The 17,936-nt window shown below is 49.8% G+C and overlaps 1 protein-coding gene across 1 annotated transcript in view; it reads left to right on the forward strand.

The window, feature by feature from the left end:
* Positions 1 to 17,936, forward strand: part of obscnb (obscurin, cytoskeletal calmodulin and titin-interacting RhoGEF b) — a 67,292-nt gene that overhangs the window by 33,620 nt on the left and 15,736 nt on the right. The window contains exons 53-73 of the mRNA XM_056595930.1: positions 1,122 to 1,388; positions 1,591 to 1,857; positions 2,016 to 2,282; positions 2,792 to 3,061; positions 3,951 to 4,217; positions 4,920 to 5,198; positions 5,655 to 5,912; positions 6,155 to 6,421; positions 6,882 to 7,154; positions 9,037 to 9,303; positions 9,896 to 10,171; positions 10,573 to 10,845; positions 11,176 to 11,466; positions 11,855 to 12,124; positions 12,668 to 14,050; positions 14,756 to 15,037; positions 15,500 to 15,581; positions 15,817 to 15,938; positions 16,429 to 16,626; positions 16,967 to 17,002; positions 17,122 to 17,220. Coding sequence (XP_056451905.1) covers positions 1,122 to 1,388; positions 1,591 to 1,857; positions 2,016 to 2,282; positions 2,792 to 3,061; positions 3,951 to 4,217; positions 4,920 to 5,198; positions 5,655 to 5,912; positions 6,155 to 6,421; positions 6,882 to 7,154; positions 9,037 to 9,303; positions 9,896 to 10,171; positions 10,573 to 10,845; positions 11,176 to 11,466; positions 11,855 to 12,124; positions 12,668 to 14,050; positions 14,756 to 15,037; positions 15,500 to 15,581; positions 15,817 to 15,938; positions 16,429 to 16,626; positions 16,967 to 17,002; positions 17,122 to 17,220 — 5,994 coding nt within the window. The remainder of the gene's footprint in view (positions 1 to 1,121; positions 1,389 to 1,590; positions 1,858 to 2,015; positions 2,283 to 2,791; positions 3,062 to 3,950; positions 4,218 to 4,919; positions 5,199 to 5,654; positions 5,913 to 6,154; positions 6,422 to 6,881; positions 7,155 to 9,036; positions 9,304 to 9,895; positions 10,172 to 10,572; positions 10,846 to 11,175; positions 11,467 to 11,854; positions 12,125 to 12,667; positions 14,051 to 14,755; positions 15,038 to 15,499; positions 15,582 to 15,816; positions 15,939 to 16,428; positions 16,627 to 16,966; positions 17,003 to 17,121; positions 17,221 to 17,936) is intronic.

Genomic DNA, 17,936 nt, shown 5'->3' on the forward strand with positions numbered 1-17,936 from the left:
GCTGGACATTGTTTTCTATGTAAGGCAATGCATTTAAATACGTGTTATTTTGATAGAAAAGGGTGTTGTTTTGTGGTGCAAGGCCTGTTTCGTTAAGTTGTCAAATGTTTTACGTATTTGCATTGTTTTTGCCCAGAGCGTTTCGTTCATAACATGTATACAATTTTTTCCATGTCCATTATGCAGTCCGTCACCTTGTAACTTTTGCCATCAAACTATAAAGTAATACATATGTGTATATAAATATATATATGCACCAGTGAGTAAGTGGCATGGCCAATGGGGGCCACAGAACTCTTGCATGTTGGTTACAATAGTGAGTGAGAGCTTTGCAGCCTGGGACAAACCTTCAAGTTATGTGGTGCACAGTATCAAGCCAATGCAAGCATTGGGGTGAGTTTGCATCTCCAAAATATCACCATGGTCAAGCAAGGGGCCTTAGCCAGTACATTCCTGGCAACATAGAAGCAAGATTAGCTTCTGACATAGAAACCCAGATTGAGTTTCAGTTGACCAAGTTTTCAATTGTGAAGTTGAAAAGTAAACGATCATCCATTAAAATAACTTCATACTTCAACCAGGGGATAAGGGATTATTGAGACGTTATGTTGGGTAAAAAAGTATGTCCCCATCAAAGAACCATCCATGGGAAATGTCTGAGGTGGAAATAACTCAAGTTGCTGTTTCTCAGTGGACCACTTGGGACTGGTTGGTTGCGAGGACAAGATGATAATGCAAGGAGGGTCCGTGCATAGGTCCTGTTAGTATCTTCCAACATTAAGGCTTTAATGTTGAAACAGGCTCCATTTGCTTATTACAATGAAACCTTTTGGCTGTTCCAAAATAAATACCGGATGCGCTTCCTATTTAGAGTAGGAATACCAAAAAGTACCGGTATCATTTTTTTTTCCAGGTTTGTTAGGATGGATTCAATTGCAGTGTGTGTGGATCTTTGTCTGTGTGTTTTGAGTTTCTCGTTTTAATTTTGTAACCATAAAAGACTAATACCTTCTCAGTTTTTGGATTGTCTTGTTTGTGTTTCATTTGCAGCAAATGCAGCAACCTGCAGCTAACACTTCTAATATCTTCATCCAACCTCCTTTATCCAATCCAATCCTTAGCTCTTCCGGTCCTCTTCACTCGAGAGCTGGAGAGCACGGAGGCTATGGAGGAAGGCAGCATCACTCTGCACTGTGAGCTCTCCAAATCCGGAGCGCCCGTGGAATGGAGGAAGGGATCCCAGCTCCTCAAGTCTGGCGAGAAATACCACATGACACAAAGCGGGTGTTCTCACGCGCTGCAGATCCTCGATTTGAAACACATTGACACAGGGAACTACGCGTGCAGTTCAGGCGACGCGGAGAGCTTCGCCTCGCTTAAAGTCAACGGTAGGACGTGGGCACCATTCAACCATTCAAAAAAACGAATGGACCTTCTTGCTTTCCTTACCATCCTGTCTTCCATTCCCCGTCCACCACATCGTTCATGTCTTCCCACCTTCATCCGTCTTCCTTGTGCTGCTGTGTGTCTACAATCAAGGTTGCATTGGAAAAGTGTTTATTATTGATTAATTCTCCTTTCATTCGTCAGCCCTCCCGGTTGTTTTCACCCAAGAGCTTGAGAGTCAGGGGGCAGAGGAGGGGAAGGATGTCGTCCTTCGCTGTGCGCTCTCCAAGCCCGGGGTGGCTTTGGAGTGGAAGAAGGGAGAGCTGTGTCTCTGTCCCTGTGCTAAATACGATATCAGTCAGACAGGCCTCAGTGCCACACTTGTAATCCACGACGTGGACCCGGAGGATTCCGGTAACTATACATGCGACAGCGGGGACAGGCAAAGCACCGCGCAGCTAACCGTGAAGGGTATGCCCCTTCCAAAACCCTCCTTCATACCGCATGATGATAGACGTCCGCATGTTCTCCTGCAGGGAGCTGCGATCACACGGTGAACCGGTCTCGCTTCTCACCTCCGCCTCCTCTTTGCCTCCTCCTCCCGTTGTGTTCTGTTTGACCCCTTCCAGCTCAGCCCGTTCTTTTCACGTCCCAGCTGGCCGACCTGGAGGTGGAGGCCGGGGGGACGGCCGTGCTCCGCTGTGAGACCGCCAAACCCGGGGCCGGCGTGGTCTGGAGGCACGGCGACCGGGTGCTCGAGACCGACAGTAAGCACCAGCTGAGGAGGGAAGGGACGGCGGCAGAGCTGCTCATCCACAAGCTCCAGCGAGAGGACTCGGGGGAGTACACCTGCGACACGGGCAGCCACCGCACATGCGCCGTCCTCACAGTGCTGGGTAGGAGGCTTTGATTTCGCTACGGATGTCGCCGTCTTACTTTCTCCTTCACTGCGTTGATCGGACTTCATCCTAGCACGACTACCGACTCCGCACCCTTCTCCGCTGGCCCCTGGAGACTCTTCCTTCAGTGTGTCCTGTTCCATTCCTTTTCTTTTCCTTTGACCTTCTCGGTCTTCACCTCCTCCCCACTAACCTCACACCTTGGGATCTCATGCTCGTTCCTTTTGTTCTACCTTTCTTCCTTCCTGTTTTGCCTGCATCATATCCTATTTGTCACCAAAAGGACGTTCCAGTATTTGCTCACTTTTAAAGAAATTATAACTTTTCCCACTTTGGAACCCATTAACACAAACTAATTATTACCACTCTACCATATAGAACTGCATAACATGAGACATCATAAAACACGTGTTCCATGACCCCTTTTGAATCGCCTGTCACACACGTGAACGTCTCACCCTGAGAGAGTCCCTAACTCTGACCTCCCCGACCGTCTCGTCCGTCAGCGGTCGAGGTCACCATCGTGAGGTTCCTGGAGAGCTGCGTGGTGGGCGAGGGCGACGACGTCCGCTTCCAGTGCGTGGTCTCGCACCCGGAGGCGCCGCTGGCCGCGTGGAAGCTGGCCGGCGTGCCCCTGCAGAACAACGAGATGAACGTGATCCGCTGCGAAGACCGGGTGCACAGCCTCACGCTGCGAGGCGTCACCCAGGCCGACTCTGGCACCGTCACCTTCTCGGTGGGGAACCACGCGTCCACCGCCTCCCTGACGGTTAAAGGTAAGGCGCCTCGAGACGTCCAGAGGCGAGGGACTGGTGGAAGCAATGCACTCTGGGCCTGATTGTGACACTCGTGGGAGAGCTACTACCCCCTTTGCGGTCGGATTGTTTCGGTGATTTTAATTCTCACTCGCCGTCAAATTTCTGCACTTCCATGGCGACGAAGGTCCTACCTCTTCAACATCTCTGGCTGATTTCTGCTGTACCGGCTTGCCTCTGTGTACTTTACTGTGGAGTGCATGTTTACGCGTTCACCTTTATGTGTTTTCTTTTTAATGATCATGTTGTTTTAAGTGTTTCACATTTTTTTTAAGCATTTATTTTGTTTATCAACGCTACAATGTATTACCTGGACTATGAACTAGAAGTGAAGAGCCAGGCTTCATAAAATGATCGAATGTTATTTACTATTTGTTACTCATCCTTTTAGTTATTGGTAAGGTACAAACAATAGTTGAAGCGTGACCTTATGTCAGCAATCAGGACAAACCTTAAGGGGATGAGGAAACGTGTAATTACACACAAAACGCTGCACACGTTGTATTGGTGTATATAAGTATTTTTCAATACGACTGAATAGAACGACTTTGGATGAGTATAGCTTCCCGAAATCCCCAACTTTGGGTTCTGTCCTCCTCCATAAACCCCCCCTGGACCGGTCTGCAGTCACCCATCTCACAGTGATGTCTTCCCCATAAACCCCCCCTGGACTGATCTGCAGTCACCCAGCTCACAGTGATGTCTTCCGCATAAACCCCCCCTGGACTGATCTGCAGTCACCCAGCTCACAGTGATGTCTTCCCCATAAACCCCCCCTGGACTGATCTGCAGTCACCCATCTCAGAGTGTTGTCTCATCCATAAACCCCCCCTGGTGTTGTCTCCGGCAGCGGCGCCCGTGGTCTTCCAGAAGGAGCTGGAGAGCCTGGAGGCCGTCGAGGGCGACCGGGCCATCTTGTCCTGTGAGACCTCCAGCACGGGGGGCCGGGTGCTCTGGAGGAAGGGCTCCCTGCTGCTCACCGACGGGCCCAAGTACTCCATGGAGCGCCAGGGCTCCACCTGCATCCTGGTGGTCAGCCAGCTCCGGGCCGAGGACTCCGGGGAGTATACCTGCGAGACGGGCGACAAGCAGACCACCGCAACCCTGACCGTCAAAGGTAACCAAGACAACCGGGAAGCTCTTCTTCTTCTTCTTCTTCTTCTTCTTCTTCTTCTTCTTGTTCTTCTTGTTCTTCTTGTTCTTCTTGTTCTTGTTCTTCATCTTCTTGTTCTTCTTGTTCTTCGTGTTCTTGTTCTTCTTCTTGTTCTTGTTCTTCTTGTTGTTCTTCTTGTTCTTGTTCTTCTTGTTCTTGTTCTTCTTCTTGTTCTTCTGCTTCTTGTTCTTGTTCTTCTGCTTCTTGTTCTTGTTCTTGTTCGTGTTCTTGTTCTTCTGCTTCTTGTTCTTGTTCTTGTTCGTGTTCTTGTTCTTCTTCTGCTTCTTCTTCATCTTCTTCTTCTTCTTCTTCTTCCTCTTCATCTTCTTATCTCTTCGAGTGTTGTGGATAAAGTGTTTCGACTGGGATCTTATCGCTTCTCTTTAAAAGCCTAGCAGTTAAGAGCTATGAAACAGGTTTAGCTTTAGTATTAGCCTATGTAGTTGAGGGCTGTTGGACAATGCAACTTGAATGTGGTCGGATGATGCAGGATTATGTAAAAAATTCCGAAAATGGTCTCCTGATCACACTTTGAGACATTAATAAAGTCGTGAGATGGTAGTTATTTTAGGGCTGTGGATGTCAACTCTTTGCGACACCTTTAGTGAACTCCACAAACCCCCGTCACTGGCATTGACCTCCACCCCCCCTCCGTCCGCCCCTCAGAGTGCGTGCGCATCGTCCGAGAGCTGTGCGACGTCACGGTGGGCACGGGGGGCGACGCAGTGTTTGAGGTGGAGCTCTCCCACGCGGGGGTGACTCACGGGGAGTGGTGGCTGGCCGACAACCAGCTCCAGCATAACGACCTGAACGAAATGAGCAGCGCAGGCCGGGTGCACCGTCTGGCCCTGAAGATGGTGACCACGGACGAGACCGGGGACGTGGCCTTCGTGGTGGGGGAGAGCCGCACGGTGGCCTGCCTCCTGGTGGAGGAGAAAGCCAAAGGTAAAGGTGATGGGGTGGTGGTGGGGGGGAGAGGGGCTGCTGTTGCGCTTGAGCCCCCGCACCCCTGACACCGCCCTGCTGACGGAGCGCTTTGCCTGGGCGCGTGCGAGTCGTCCTCTCCATCCTAACCTCCATTAAACGCGTTTGTTTCTTTTACCTAACCGCCGCTATAGGGAAGAACCGCCATCCCATTTTTAACAATGGCAATAATATCATAATCGTCAATAATAATAATAATAATAATAATTATAATAATCAACTGCAGTTTAACCTACTTTTATATGAAGCACAAAGGGGATTAAAAGCAAAAAGTAATCAGTGTTTGATACACATGAGTCACTGCTTGTGGTTATTAATATATTTAAAAAATTGTATAACAAAAAAAAAAGAAAAAGATTAGCAAAGACACAAAACCGTCGTGCCCACTGAAGCTAGCCCTGGGTTTCCCGTCCGCAGTGCTAATACTAGAGAAGCCCCATGACACGGTGGCCCTAGAGGGCGAATCCGTCACCCTGGCGTGCACCATCTCCGACCCCGAGGCCACGGTCAGCTGGACCCGGGACAGCGCCGCCGTGAAACCGGGTCCCAAGTACGACCTGAGGAAGGCCGGGGCGTCGGAACAGCTCCGGATCCACAACCTGCTCCCCGAGGACTCCGGGACGTACTCCTGCGACACTGGGGACGACTGCTGCGACGTCTCCCTGACCGTGGAAGGTAACGAACGCGGCCCCGCCGATCATACCCCAAGAACCGCGATTCAACACATCGAATCGCCCTCCCCGTCGGAACGACTCTTGGTTTTCATCCCATCCTTCCGCCACCATCCACCCCTAGACTACCGTCGCCCAGCAACCCCATCCTCATCTTCCACCTCCCATCCTCCACCACGACCCCCCCCCCCATCCCCCCTGTCCTCCTCTGATCCGCGGCTCTGCTCTGTCCCACCTCCTGACCAGGTGTGCCGGCGTTCTTCAAGAAAGAGCTGAAGAGCCGGCAGGCGGAAGAGGGCGACGACGTCACGCTGGCCGTCGAGGTGTCCAGGCCCGGCGTGCGCGTCGAGTGGAGGAAGGGGGGCGTGGTCCTCCAGCCCGGCGCCAAGTATGAGATGAGAGAGGAAGGGTGCGCTCGCGAGCTTTGTATACGCGGCCTGGAGAAGGACGACGGCGGGTACTTTACGTGCGACGCGGGCGACCAGCTGACCACGGCGTCTCTGACGGTGCAAGGTACACCGAACCGGGTCGACCGGTGTCTCTGCATCTCCCTCTCTCTCCGGGTTCACTTCTTATAAGCTAACGGCATTATAACTGCGGGGGGGGCTCTGGACAATAGTAATATTATTGCGAATATAAATAAATAAATATAAAAGATTTAAAAAAGATGAAAAAAAATTATATTAAATATAAATACAATTTTGATAGATGTAAGGTAACCCTCAATATTTAAAAAATCCATTTTACTAAGTTTAACAAACTCTTGGACGGTTTAAGACTAACTCGCAACTAAGGATGTAGTAGGGTGTTGTTTTCCTTTGGTGTACGCTGTATATTGCTGTATGCAACAAATACGAAGATGAGATAATAGTATTGCACGTCGTTTTCAAAGATCAATAAGGGAATTCACATCCAAAAGGGATTTGAGCGTTCACCTGTGTGTGTGTGTGTGTGTGTGTCTTTTACTCTACAGTGAAAGAATCCCACATTGTGTCTGGCCTTAAGTCGACTGACGTGTTTGTTGGGGAGTGGGCCTCCTTCGCCTGCCAGCTGTCTGGTAGGCCGGCAGGTAAGGTGCAGTGGTGGCTGGATGGCACCAAGCTGGACCACAGCCCCTTCAGTGAGATAGGGCTGTGTCCCGGCTTCATCCACACACTCACCTTAAAAAGCCTGGCCTCCGGGGACTCTGGCACTGTCACGTTTAGTGCCGGCAGTCTGGTGTCAGCAGCTAAGCTTTTAGTCAAAGGTATTAGGAACCATCTTGGGGAATGTGTACTGCATTACTAAGGCGTAGGGTCGGTGATGTTATGATGTTTGCTCCTGACCCTGTAATACTATTTAAATCCACCACAGTTGTATCAAAGAATGTGCTAATAAAGCTTTATGATAGCCGTATGGGCAAAAAATTAAATAATGTCAATAATAATTGAATGGAATAATTTAAGGAGATTCAATTGTTTATTTGAACATTTACTTTTTATTGAAAACATGTCAATGTTTCGAGGATTAAAGAGCCAGTGAACCCAAAACCTTTTTTGGGGTTTTATACATGGTCATTGTCTTAAACGATGTGCAACATAGTAGTCTGTACAGAAATGCACTAAAATACGACCCCAATTAAGAGAATAGGTGGCATAATCATATGATTTTGCCATTCTCCCAAAAGCACTCTGCTGCGGATGCAGGTGGCGTTATGTTTGTGACGTCTGAGTGCCTCGGAAATGGCAGTCAGACGTCACTACCAAGAGGCACCGGCGGATTGTGTGGACATGTGGAGCTGTCTGAGTAGCGGTTGACAGAGGCGTACGGAAGAAAGTTGAGCTTTTAACACACACCACGGTGTGTGTGGAAGCATGGTGAAGCTCAATCTTAGCAGTGATGTATTTAATGTCAGCGTCCGACTGAGGCTTAAGCTCCCCGGACAACTATAGTATAACGCTAAGGGGTCTGACACATTTTATATGCAACATACACAACGCCTCCGTAGGGATGTCGGTTTTGGTTAATTTTGCTTTCGATACACCAAAACCCATCACTTTTCAGAACAAAACGCAAAGTGTCATACAATACAATACAATACATACCCAGAAACAGTGGGCTAGCTGGCTCTTTAACATGTTACAGCAGTCTGTGGAATACTTGATACGTCTTATCTGTATAGTTTGGAATGCTCGTTCACTCCATCACTGCATGAGCAGTAGTGTCTCAGATTCATCATTATTAACATTATTTTCATGCTGTATGCTTTCATTCAAAAACGTACAACTGGGTGCAGCACCACAATTGAGTATTGTTTGATTATAAAAAACGTACCTAGTCAACAAAAAACAATTCCCTCTGCTAAACAAATTATTGTCTTTACCAGAGGTAAGAATTTCCCAATATTCAACAGCGTTTTGCAAGTACTTACTTGTACTTCTTGTGTTTAATGAATGATGCGTGATTGGGAATTCAAATCAAAAAAGTTATACAGTATCTGCTACCCTTGCTTCCAGAAACTCCTTCCATTTGGGGATCGAACGTCAAATTTGTGAAGGTTCAAGCAGTAACAAGCAAAACAAGCTCAGAGACCTGCCGTGCTAGGGAAGTGCTGCTCCACCCATCCAAGCAAGCTGGCCACATTCTCCTACTGACCCTCCCTTCCACCTCCGCCATGCCCTCCCCGACCCTGGCCTGCAAGCACTAAAACCTCTAATCTACCAGTCATCCTGCCTCTGAGTTTGGCATCTTTGACGTTTTGGCATCTTTTCTAATAGCCAAATCAAAAAAGGTACACAGTTAGAAAAGATGCCATTTGGCATCTTTTCTAATAGCCAACTGACGCTAATTGACGCCAACTGATTGGTACCGAGACCCTGAATGTGAAGGGTCGGGCTTTCTGACCCCCGTCTCCAGTTCAAAGCTCACACCGTAGTCATCAGACCATAGTCCCATGCTGCATAACGTGGCTTTTTAAGGTGCACTTACTTACTTCACATTGTACCTGACATGCTTTTGACACGTCATTTCAAAGACCTCATATTCCCTTGGGGGGTGACAAAGCCTAAAGTCTAATCTGGCATGTCTTAACATAGCTAATGGCAAAAGCCTCGATCTCTTCTGATCACCCCCGACTCCCACCCACTCAGATCCCATAGTGGAAGTGGTGTGTGAGATGGAGGACCAGTGGGTGGCTGAGAACCAGCCGGCCCAGTTCATCTGCCAGTACTCGCGGCCGGTCAAGGCCCAGTGGAGGAAGGACGGGCAGCCGCTGCAGCCCGATGGCCGCAGGGTGTTGGTGGAGCAGGACTGGAATGTGGCCCGCTTGTGCATTAGCAGTGTGTCGGCCGAGGACAGGGGCACCTACTCCTGTGAGGCCGAGGGCACCCGTGTGGTCGCCGCTTTGCATGTGGAAGGTGAGCTTCCCTCCTCCGACGGACAAAACACGCTAGTCTATACCGTCATGCAGTGGTTCTCAAACTTTTTCTACTAGTGTAGCCCCTGAAAGATATTTGTTCAGCTGAGTACCCCATTCACTGGCACAAAAATAATTGAGGCAAAAGAAAAGTTAGGAGTCAGCTTTTTTGTACTCCAAGTACCCCGAGGGGTACGCGTACCCCCATTTGAGAACCACTGGGGTATAATGGATTGTCTCACTTCTGCAGGAGAAAACATATTTTTTCTATGTTTTGATGAGGTTCACAACTTCTGGTTTATGTGGTTCAATAGAAGGTGGAGTACTTGTATGTTTAGCATACGAGAAACAACGCATTCAAATTCGACTCACACCGTCGCAATGTGAACTTACACTTTGTGGAGCAGCCTTTGGAGTTTTCTGATGTCCTCTCCCCGTGTATTGTCAGGGATTGTTGGTTAGATACTTATTTAACCAAATGTAATCCATCTTCCACAGTTCCTTCACATCCTTAACCATCACCCATCCTCTATGTGCCTCTGAATCCTCCCATAACATCAATCCTTCTCCCCCTTGCATTGTGCCCACCACAGCCAAGCCCATCGACATAGTCCAGGGTCTGGAGGATCTGGAGACCATCGACGGAGGAGAGGCGCTGTTCGAGTGCGCCCTGTCCCGCCCGGAGAACAAGGACTACCGCTGGATTCTGAACGGAAAGCCGGTGAAGCAGTCCCCCAACGCGGAGATCGTGTCCTTCGAGAGTGGCCGACGCCACCTGCTGCTCCTGAAGGAGCTGCGTGTGGCGGACAGCTGCACGGTGACCTTCCATGCAGGGACGGCCTCTTCGTCCGCCCAGCTCACCGTTAAAGGTCAGTCACCCGGAGTCAAAACCTGCTCTCATCCCCGATGCTGGACTCACATTGAAGTGTGTGTATTCACCTTATGGTGGACATAATGAATTATATTTGACCCTTTGGGTAACAAACCCTTCAATGAAGCATTGAACATCTAACCATTTATAGATTTTGTAATGAACTTGTTCCGGAGATTATCTGGATTGTCTTTAACTTTTTTGTACTTTTTGTCATTGTTATTCAATGTATTGTCGGACCCACTGTTTCTCTTTTTCTAACGGATTAAGGGGAATAGTATATTTAGATTAATCTGCATCTGCATTAATTTATAACTACAACGCCATTACACAAAGTTTAGAGAAAAACCCTCCATTGAGCGGCTATAACGTAACGATGGCTCTCCTCTCCGTCTTCAGCCTGGCAGCTGGAGGTGGTGAAGGCCCTGGAGGATAAGGTGGCCACGGTGGGGGAGAAGGTGGAGTTCTGCGTGGAGCTCACGGAGCCCGTCCCCGTGGCAGAGGTAGCCTGGTACGCTAACGGCGTGGAGCTGAAGGCCGACAGCAGCTGGGCCATGCGGGCGGACGGCCGGGCCTACCGCCTGGTCCTGAGACAGGCCACCCTGATGCCCCAGCAGGAAATCACCTTTGCGGCTCGGGAAGCTATCTCCATAGCTAAGCTAACCATCATCAGTGAGTGACAGAGGGCTAACACGCCAGAGATAAATGTTACTTGTTGAAGAGTTGTTCCGATACCGATACCAGTATCGGAAATTCCTCCGATATTGTCTAATTGTCGGGTATCGGCGAGTACGCAAGTCTACACGCCGATCCGATAGCATCACAGGCAAAGTACATAAGAACACAAGAAACACTGCGGTGTAATGCTGCGTTTGATAATGGTCAGAGGCGGAAAGTCGGAATGATACTCAAGTTCATCGGGAAGGAAAAAATGTATCAGAACATCTCTACTTCTATTAAAGCACTCGTCGATAACTCTCTGACGCTGTCCCCCCAAAACAGCTGTGCCCGACCCTCCCGAGGACCCCGAGGTCCTGAGTAAGACCCAGACCTCCATCTCCCTCTCCTGGTTCACCCCGCTGCACGACGGCGGCAGCCCCATCCTGGGCTACCGGCTGGAGATGCGGGTGGCCGACAGCGCCCTCTGGCTGCCGTGCCACTCCGAGGCCGTCTGCAACACAGAGTACACGGTGGACAACCTGATCGCGGGCAGCGGCTACCGGTTCAGGGTGGCGGCCATCAACAGAGCCGGGACCGGGGAGTCCGTCCAGCTGCCGCAGACGGTGCAGCTCGGTGAGTGCAGACGTGGGACCGGGTTGAGTTTGTTTATGGGATAGCCCGGGAATGATGCGTCCGTTTTCACGTTTTTCAGCAAGCCCGTTATTTCCATCCATCCTGGCGCAGCTTGATGATGTTACTCAATATGTGTTGTGTTACAAATAATCTTAGTTAGTCACTTGCTCTTAAATGTTTGCAATCTTTTCAAGTATAAGACATCATCAGAAAAAATCATTTAAAATATCAACACGATACATTAATTATGTATTTGTGTTTGTTTCATTTTTGGGGCCGTTTTATCTTGGCTCTTACACTTTTACAAATATATTGTTAATCTCAAAAGCCTCTCCTGGTAAAAGAGACAATTAAACGTTCCAACCCCCACCTCCCCTTCCCTCTCCAGAGGCCCCGGTGGCGGTGACCACGCCGCTGGCGTGCCTTGACCTGTGTGCAGGTAAGACGGCGCGCGTGGACTGCCAGCTTTCTGTAGAGGGCGTGTCGGTCACTTGGCTGAAAGATAGCCGAGAGCTGGAGGTAGGGGCTAAGTACCAGTTCAGCACCGAGGGCCAGAGGCAAGTGCTGCTGGTTCAAAGCTTTGAGGCGGCCGACCAGGGGGTATACACATGCGTGGCCTCAGCTGACGCCGAGAGCTCCATCGACCTCATTCTGAAAGGTAACGGTACTTAAATATGACTCAACAAACACTACCGTTCAGAGGTTTGGGGTCGCCCGGACGATTTCATGTTTTCCATGAAAACCCACACTTTTACTCAACAGTTTTCAGCTTTGCTAACATAATTAATCTAATCATCAATTAGCCTTTTAACACGATTAGCTGAACATGTTACCATTAAAACACAGGAGTGGTGGTTGCTGGAAATGAGCCTCTGTACACCCATGTAGATATTCCATTATAAAATCAGCCGTTTCCAGCTAGAATAGTCTGGGTCAATAATAATTTACCCATGGACAATGTCGAGACTGTATTTCTGATTAATTAAATTTTTATCTTCATTGAAAAAAACTGTGCTTTTCTTAAAAAAACAACAAAAAAGACATTTCCCAAACTTTTGAACAGCAGTGTATGTTCACTTCCAAGAACTGTGTCAAATGGTGTGCTTACCATTTCCCCAAACTTGCCCCATGAGTTTGGGTAAGTGGAGTCTATGCACCCATAACAACAGCATTTGTGGGGGTACGTCACTCTGGTTCATAGGAGCAGAGGTAAAGCAGGTGGGCGGAGACTCAGAGGATGGGGGCCAGCCGTGTTTGCCCCCCGAGGCGGCAGAGGAGGGGGACGTACACGAGCTGTGGGAGGCCTCGGCCAAGAAACGACGAATGAGCCGAGAGCCCACTCTGGACTCCATCTCTGAGATGCCCGAGGAGGACGGTAAAGGCCGCAAGGATAAAGAGGAGCTGGAGAAGAAGGAGGAGGTGAAGGAGGAGGAGGTGAAGGAGGAGGTGAAGGAGGCAGAGGAAGTAGTAGAAGTGAAAACGACCGAGAAGGTCAAGGAGGAGGAACCTAAGAAGCCTGCGGAACCCAATCCGCCCGCGAGCTCCGGGGACGAGTCTGCGACGGGGGGTTCTTCGCTCGTGTCCTACCTCAAGAAAAGTAGCAAGACATCGCTCTCGGTAGAAACCCGAGCGGAGACCATGTCCCCGACGGAGAGGTTCTACGCCCAGTTCAAAATGTCCGACCAGAAGACCACCACGACGGTTCAGCAGGAAGAGGTGACGATGACGACGACGACGCGAGAAGAGAGCGTGATGGAGATCAGCAAGGAGGACGAGCCCGAGCTGCGACAGGCGGCCGTCAAGATCCAGGCCGCCTTCAAGGGCTTCAAGGCGCGCAAGGACATGCGGCCGGTCTTCAAGGACGTCTTCCAGGACCAGACCAAGGAGCCCAACGGCACCATCCACCTGGAGTGCGTGGCGGAGGGGAAGCCCGAGAAGGTGCAGTGGCTGAAGGACGGCGCGGCGCTGGCCGACGGCAAGCACCACCACATCGACATCTACAACGACGGCACCTGCTCGCTGGTCATCACCGCCCTCACCACCAGCGACACGGGCGTCTACACCTGCGAGGTCAGCAACAAGTTCGGCCTGACCTCGCACAGCGCGCGGCTGGGCGTGGGCACGCCGGCGGCGGTGGTGTCGTCCGGCCGCCGGCCCCTGACGGTGGGCTACAGCGCCGACAGCGAGCCCGAGAGCTCGTCGGGGAGCGAGATGGACGAGTCTCTGAGGCTCGCCGGCAAGCGCCTGCGCCGGCTCCTGCGCACGCGGCTGCCGCCGGACGTGGAGGAGGAGTCGTTCCTGAGCGCCGAGGAGGGGGACCTGCCGGTGGCGCCGGACCCCCAGTCGTACCGCGAGGACGAGCGCTACATCTACATCCGCTTCGACACGCGGGCGGAGGCCCAGGTGGCGTCGCAGAGGTTCCAGGAGATGTTCACGGCCCAGGGCGTGCCGGTGGAGACCACCATCCTGGAGGCGGGGCCTGTCAAGGTGGAGCTGCGCATCATGAAGATGGGCTACACGCAGGACGGCACGCAGACCCCCACGCAGGACAAACAGTTACCCGCCTTCATGACGGGAGCCCCCGGTACGATGAGGCCACGCGAGTGGCTGGACTAAGTATTGTCTCGTTCATTCAAACTCATCCACTACTCATCAGCAAACCGAATGTTAATACCGAATGTTAATATCCATGTTCAGGTGACGTGGAAGACAGCTGTGGTATTTTACCGTGTTTTATGTTGTTAATAATATTGAGCACTCTGTTGACTAAAAACATATGTTTGTATCTCCCATCATCATTTAATCCGTCTGTAATGTCTGTACTTGATCCCACTTACTATTCTCACTGCCATATGTTAATATTCACAGCTAACATTAATGAATGACTCTACCTGGTACCTGTGTTGTGAGAACTGCAACACATCCTGTTTGTTTTGAACCACATGTGTCGAATTCTCTGCATATCATTGCATTCTCTTCCGATTGTTAATGCACTCTTTGTATCTCCTTTGTCTTGGATGTATTTGTCACAGTATCAACCACCTTTCCCCCCCCACTCTCTGCCACGGTTCTAATGGCGACCGAAGCATGCTGACCCATGTTCATCTGCACGCGGTTTCAACGATCATTCTCTCTTGTTGCACAGATAACACACTATCACCGCATTCACCATGGAAACCATTGAATCAGCCACCTGATTGTCAGAGCAGTTGTTGAACCCATACCCTCCTAATGGGGTGTTTCTTGACTCAAAGTCTCTGTCCCCCCCCCCCCCCCCCCCCCCTCTCAGCTGCCCCGGTGTTCCTGACGGAGCTGCAGTCCCAGGACGTTCCCGACGGCTACCCGGTCAGCTTCGACTGCGTGGTGATCGGGAAGCCGCCGCCGGCCGTCCGCTGGTACAAGGACGGCAAGCTGCTGGAGGAGAACGACCACTTCATGATCAACGAGGACCAGGAGGGCTGCCACCAGCTCATCATCACCACCGTGCTGCCCAGCGACATGGGCGTGTACCGCTGCATGGCCGAGAACAGCAGCGGCATCAGCGCCACCAAGGCGGAGCTCCGCGTGGACAGTGAGTGGAGGAGGCTCTGTGTGCCTCCGGATGGAGCGTGGTTTACCATGGGGTGTAGAGGAGAGGAGCGGGGTCCTGGAATATAAACACACACACACACACACGCATGCACACACACACACACACACACACACACACACACACACACACACACACACACACACACACACACACACACACACACACACACAACACTCATACTATGTAAATACATAGTATTTACATAGTATGAGTGGGTCCTGACAGGGACAGGGTCCTGCAAAATGGCACAGAGCGCAATGTTTATCGATATGAAATGAGAAACTAATTTCATACCACCGTACTAATGTGCCTTTATACTTTCCGTTTGCGTTTAGCTAAAGGGACCATGTTTTCAGTGGGTAGTAATTGAATAGTATGTAGGGGTTATGAGGAATCAATACCCTAAGTTGTGACCTTTGACCTCTCTGCACCCCTGCCCAGTCTCCTGCAGCTCTGATTACGACACAGCCGCCGACGCCACAGAGACCGGCTCTTACATCAGTGCCAAGGGCTACATGTCCAGGTACGGCTTGTTGCTGGGGACCCGATCGACCCCCTCCCTGGGGTACACTCAAACCATGTGCCGAAACACTTGGAAATATATAGAATTTGTCTAGAGTTCATATAGATAAATAAAATGTTTTTAGTTTTCACGGTGGATCTGTAGGAGACAAGCCTTCAATAAATCAGTAGTAAGAGAACCACTTGTGTTTGCCTGAACTATGAGGGAGTTCTAACTCCAATGGCGTCCTCCACAGGGAGACGGAGGCCTTTGAGTCGGTGGCTGAGGACGAACAGCTCCCCCAGGTGGTGGACGAGCTCCAGGAGGTCCGGGTCATCCCCGGTTCGCCCGTCGCTAAGATGCAGCTCCGGCTGAAAGGTGAGTGGCTCGGTCCTCGAATCAAGCTAGCACACGAGAGCTAGGGAGGCTGCATTTGGGGTCGTTTGACCGGAAGAAGGCTATATTGTTAGTTTATTTTTCGAAAATACTGAATATATTTAAAAGCAACGATGTTGACTCATTTGTGGTGAGTTGTTTATTTTAGTGTAGATCATTTTACTGTGATATTTATGGATTTCGGTCTTCAATTATATATATTATATATTTCATTCTTGAATTGGATGGCTCGTTGGTACTTCTCTATATAAACACCACATAAAAGTATCATCATTAATTAATTATTAGACCCCAAAAACGAGCTACTATATGCAGCCTGTCCCTTCCCTAAGGGTGTGTGTGTGTGTGTGTGTGTGTGTGTGTGTGTGTGTGTGTGTGTGTGTGTGTGTGTGTGTGTGTGTGTGTGTGTGTGTGTGTGTGTGTGTGTGTGTGTGTGTGTGTGTGTGTGTGTGTGTGTACGTTTTTGGGCCAGGTTTCCCCAAGCCCAGGGTGTACTGGTTCAAGGATGGCCAGCCCCTGCGGCCTTCCAAGAGGCTGGTGATCCAGGCCGAGAGGGATGTCCACGGCCTGCAGGTCATGGAGGTGACCCGGGCCGACATGGGGGAGTACTCCGCCTACATCAGCAACGTGGCCGGCTCCGCCTACTCCTCGGCCAGACTGCTGGTTCTGGGTGAGCGCTCTCCACCAGTACTGCCACGGTGGCAGTGAGGATTCCTCTGCTAAGAGCAGTGGTTCACTATTTCCTTTTAGCAATGAACCCCCCCATCATTTTTTCGAGGTTTCAGCAGTACAAAACATTAAGGGAAGTGAAAAATGGGAATATATATATTTTTTATGTATGTACATGTTATTTTTTTAAATAACATGGACATACAATTACCAATGTGAAAAGTTTACCAAATGTTTACCTACGTCATCCGATTTTTAGCAATGGTCCTACTAGGTCTTGCAATCGTTCCCAGTAACCCTAGTGGCACCCTAACCCTTAAATGACCTGTTTCTTGCAACAGGTCCCGGAGAGATCATGCCACAAGATACAAAGAAAGGTATTTGTTACTTGGTTTCTCCCGCTGCAAATCACATCGCATCTAAGGCAATTGTGAACCTAGGAGACGGTCTGATGTTATTGTACTCTGCTGCCATGACTCCGCTTCCCTTTGTCCAGACCCTAAAGAGCCGCTGGTGCCTCCACGATTCATCGAGAGGTTCAGCAACAGGACGGTGAAGCAAGGAGCTAGCATCACTCTGTCTGTCAGAGTTGAAGGTTTGTTCTCCCACCTCTTATTGAACACGAGTAGATGAAGCTTTAGAACAGGGGTTCTCAGCCACCGGGCTGCAGACCGATACCGGCCCGAGCAGCATAGGCCACCGGTCCGCAGAAATTTAGAAATGAATCCTACAAAAAATATGTACAATGTACTTCCAAAACAACAGAGGGGGTCACACCAATCCCAACCACACTTCTCTATCATGCTAAAGTCTTCATGCCAATATTGCTTGATGTTGACACAGTATATCACAGTTGTGTTGTTAGACTGTTACTGCCAATTTATAAAACTTTGCTTATATTCTAATAATGGTCCTTCAGTATCTGTGTTCATTAGATTTGATGAGGCAGGAATATAATGGTTTGTGCCACATTGGCGACCCCTACTGTTTGGTCAGGGCGCCTCAGTAGTAAAAAGGTTGAGGAACTCTGCCCTGCTTTAGACGGGGCACGTATGGACAGTGTCACATAGCAACAACAGGCTCCGAGAACCATGAGAAATGATATGCCTTCAAGGAATAACATCTAAACAAACAGATATCCTTGAATCTTATTCTGCCTCCAGAAAAAACATTTCCACTGCATTTTCTGTGGAAATGCAACTCAATGAAAAATAAGTACCGTAACTGAAATTGATTCTGCATGTTTTTTCCACACAAAGGATGGAGGAATGTAAACATTGTGTAGACAAATACAAACATACAAAATGTTTA

This window comes from Gadus chalcogrammus, chromosome 8 (assembly GCF_026213295.1).
Source record: "Gadus chalcogrammus isolate NIFS_2021 chromosome 8, NIFS_Gcha_1.0, whole genome shotgun sequence".
NCBI lineage: Eukaryota > Metazoa > Chordata > Actinopteri > Gadiformes > Gadidae > Gadus > Gadus chalcogrammus.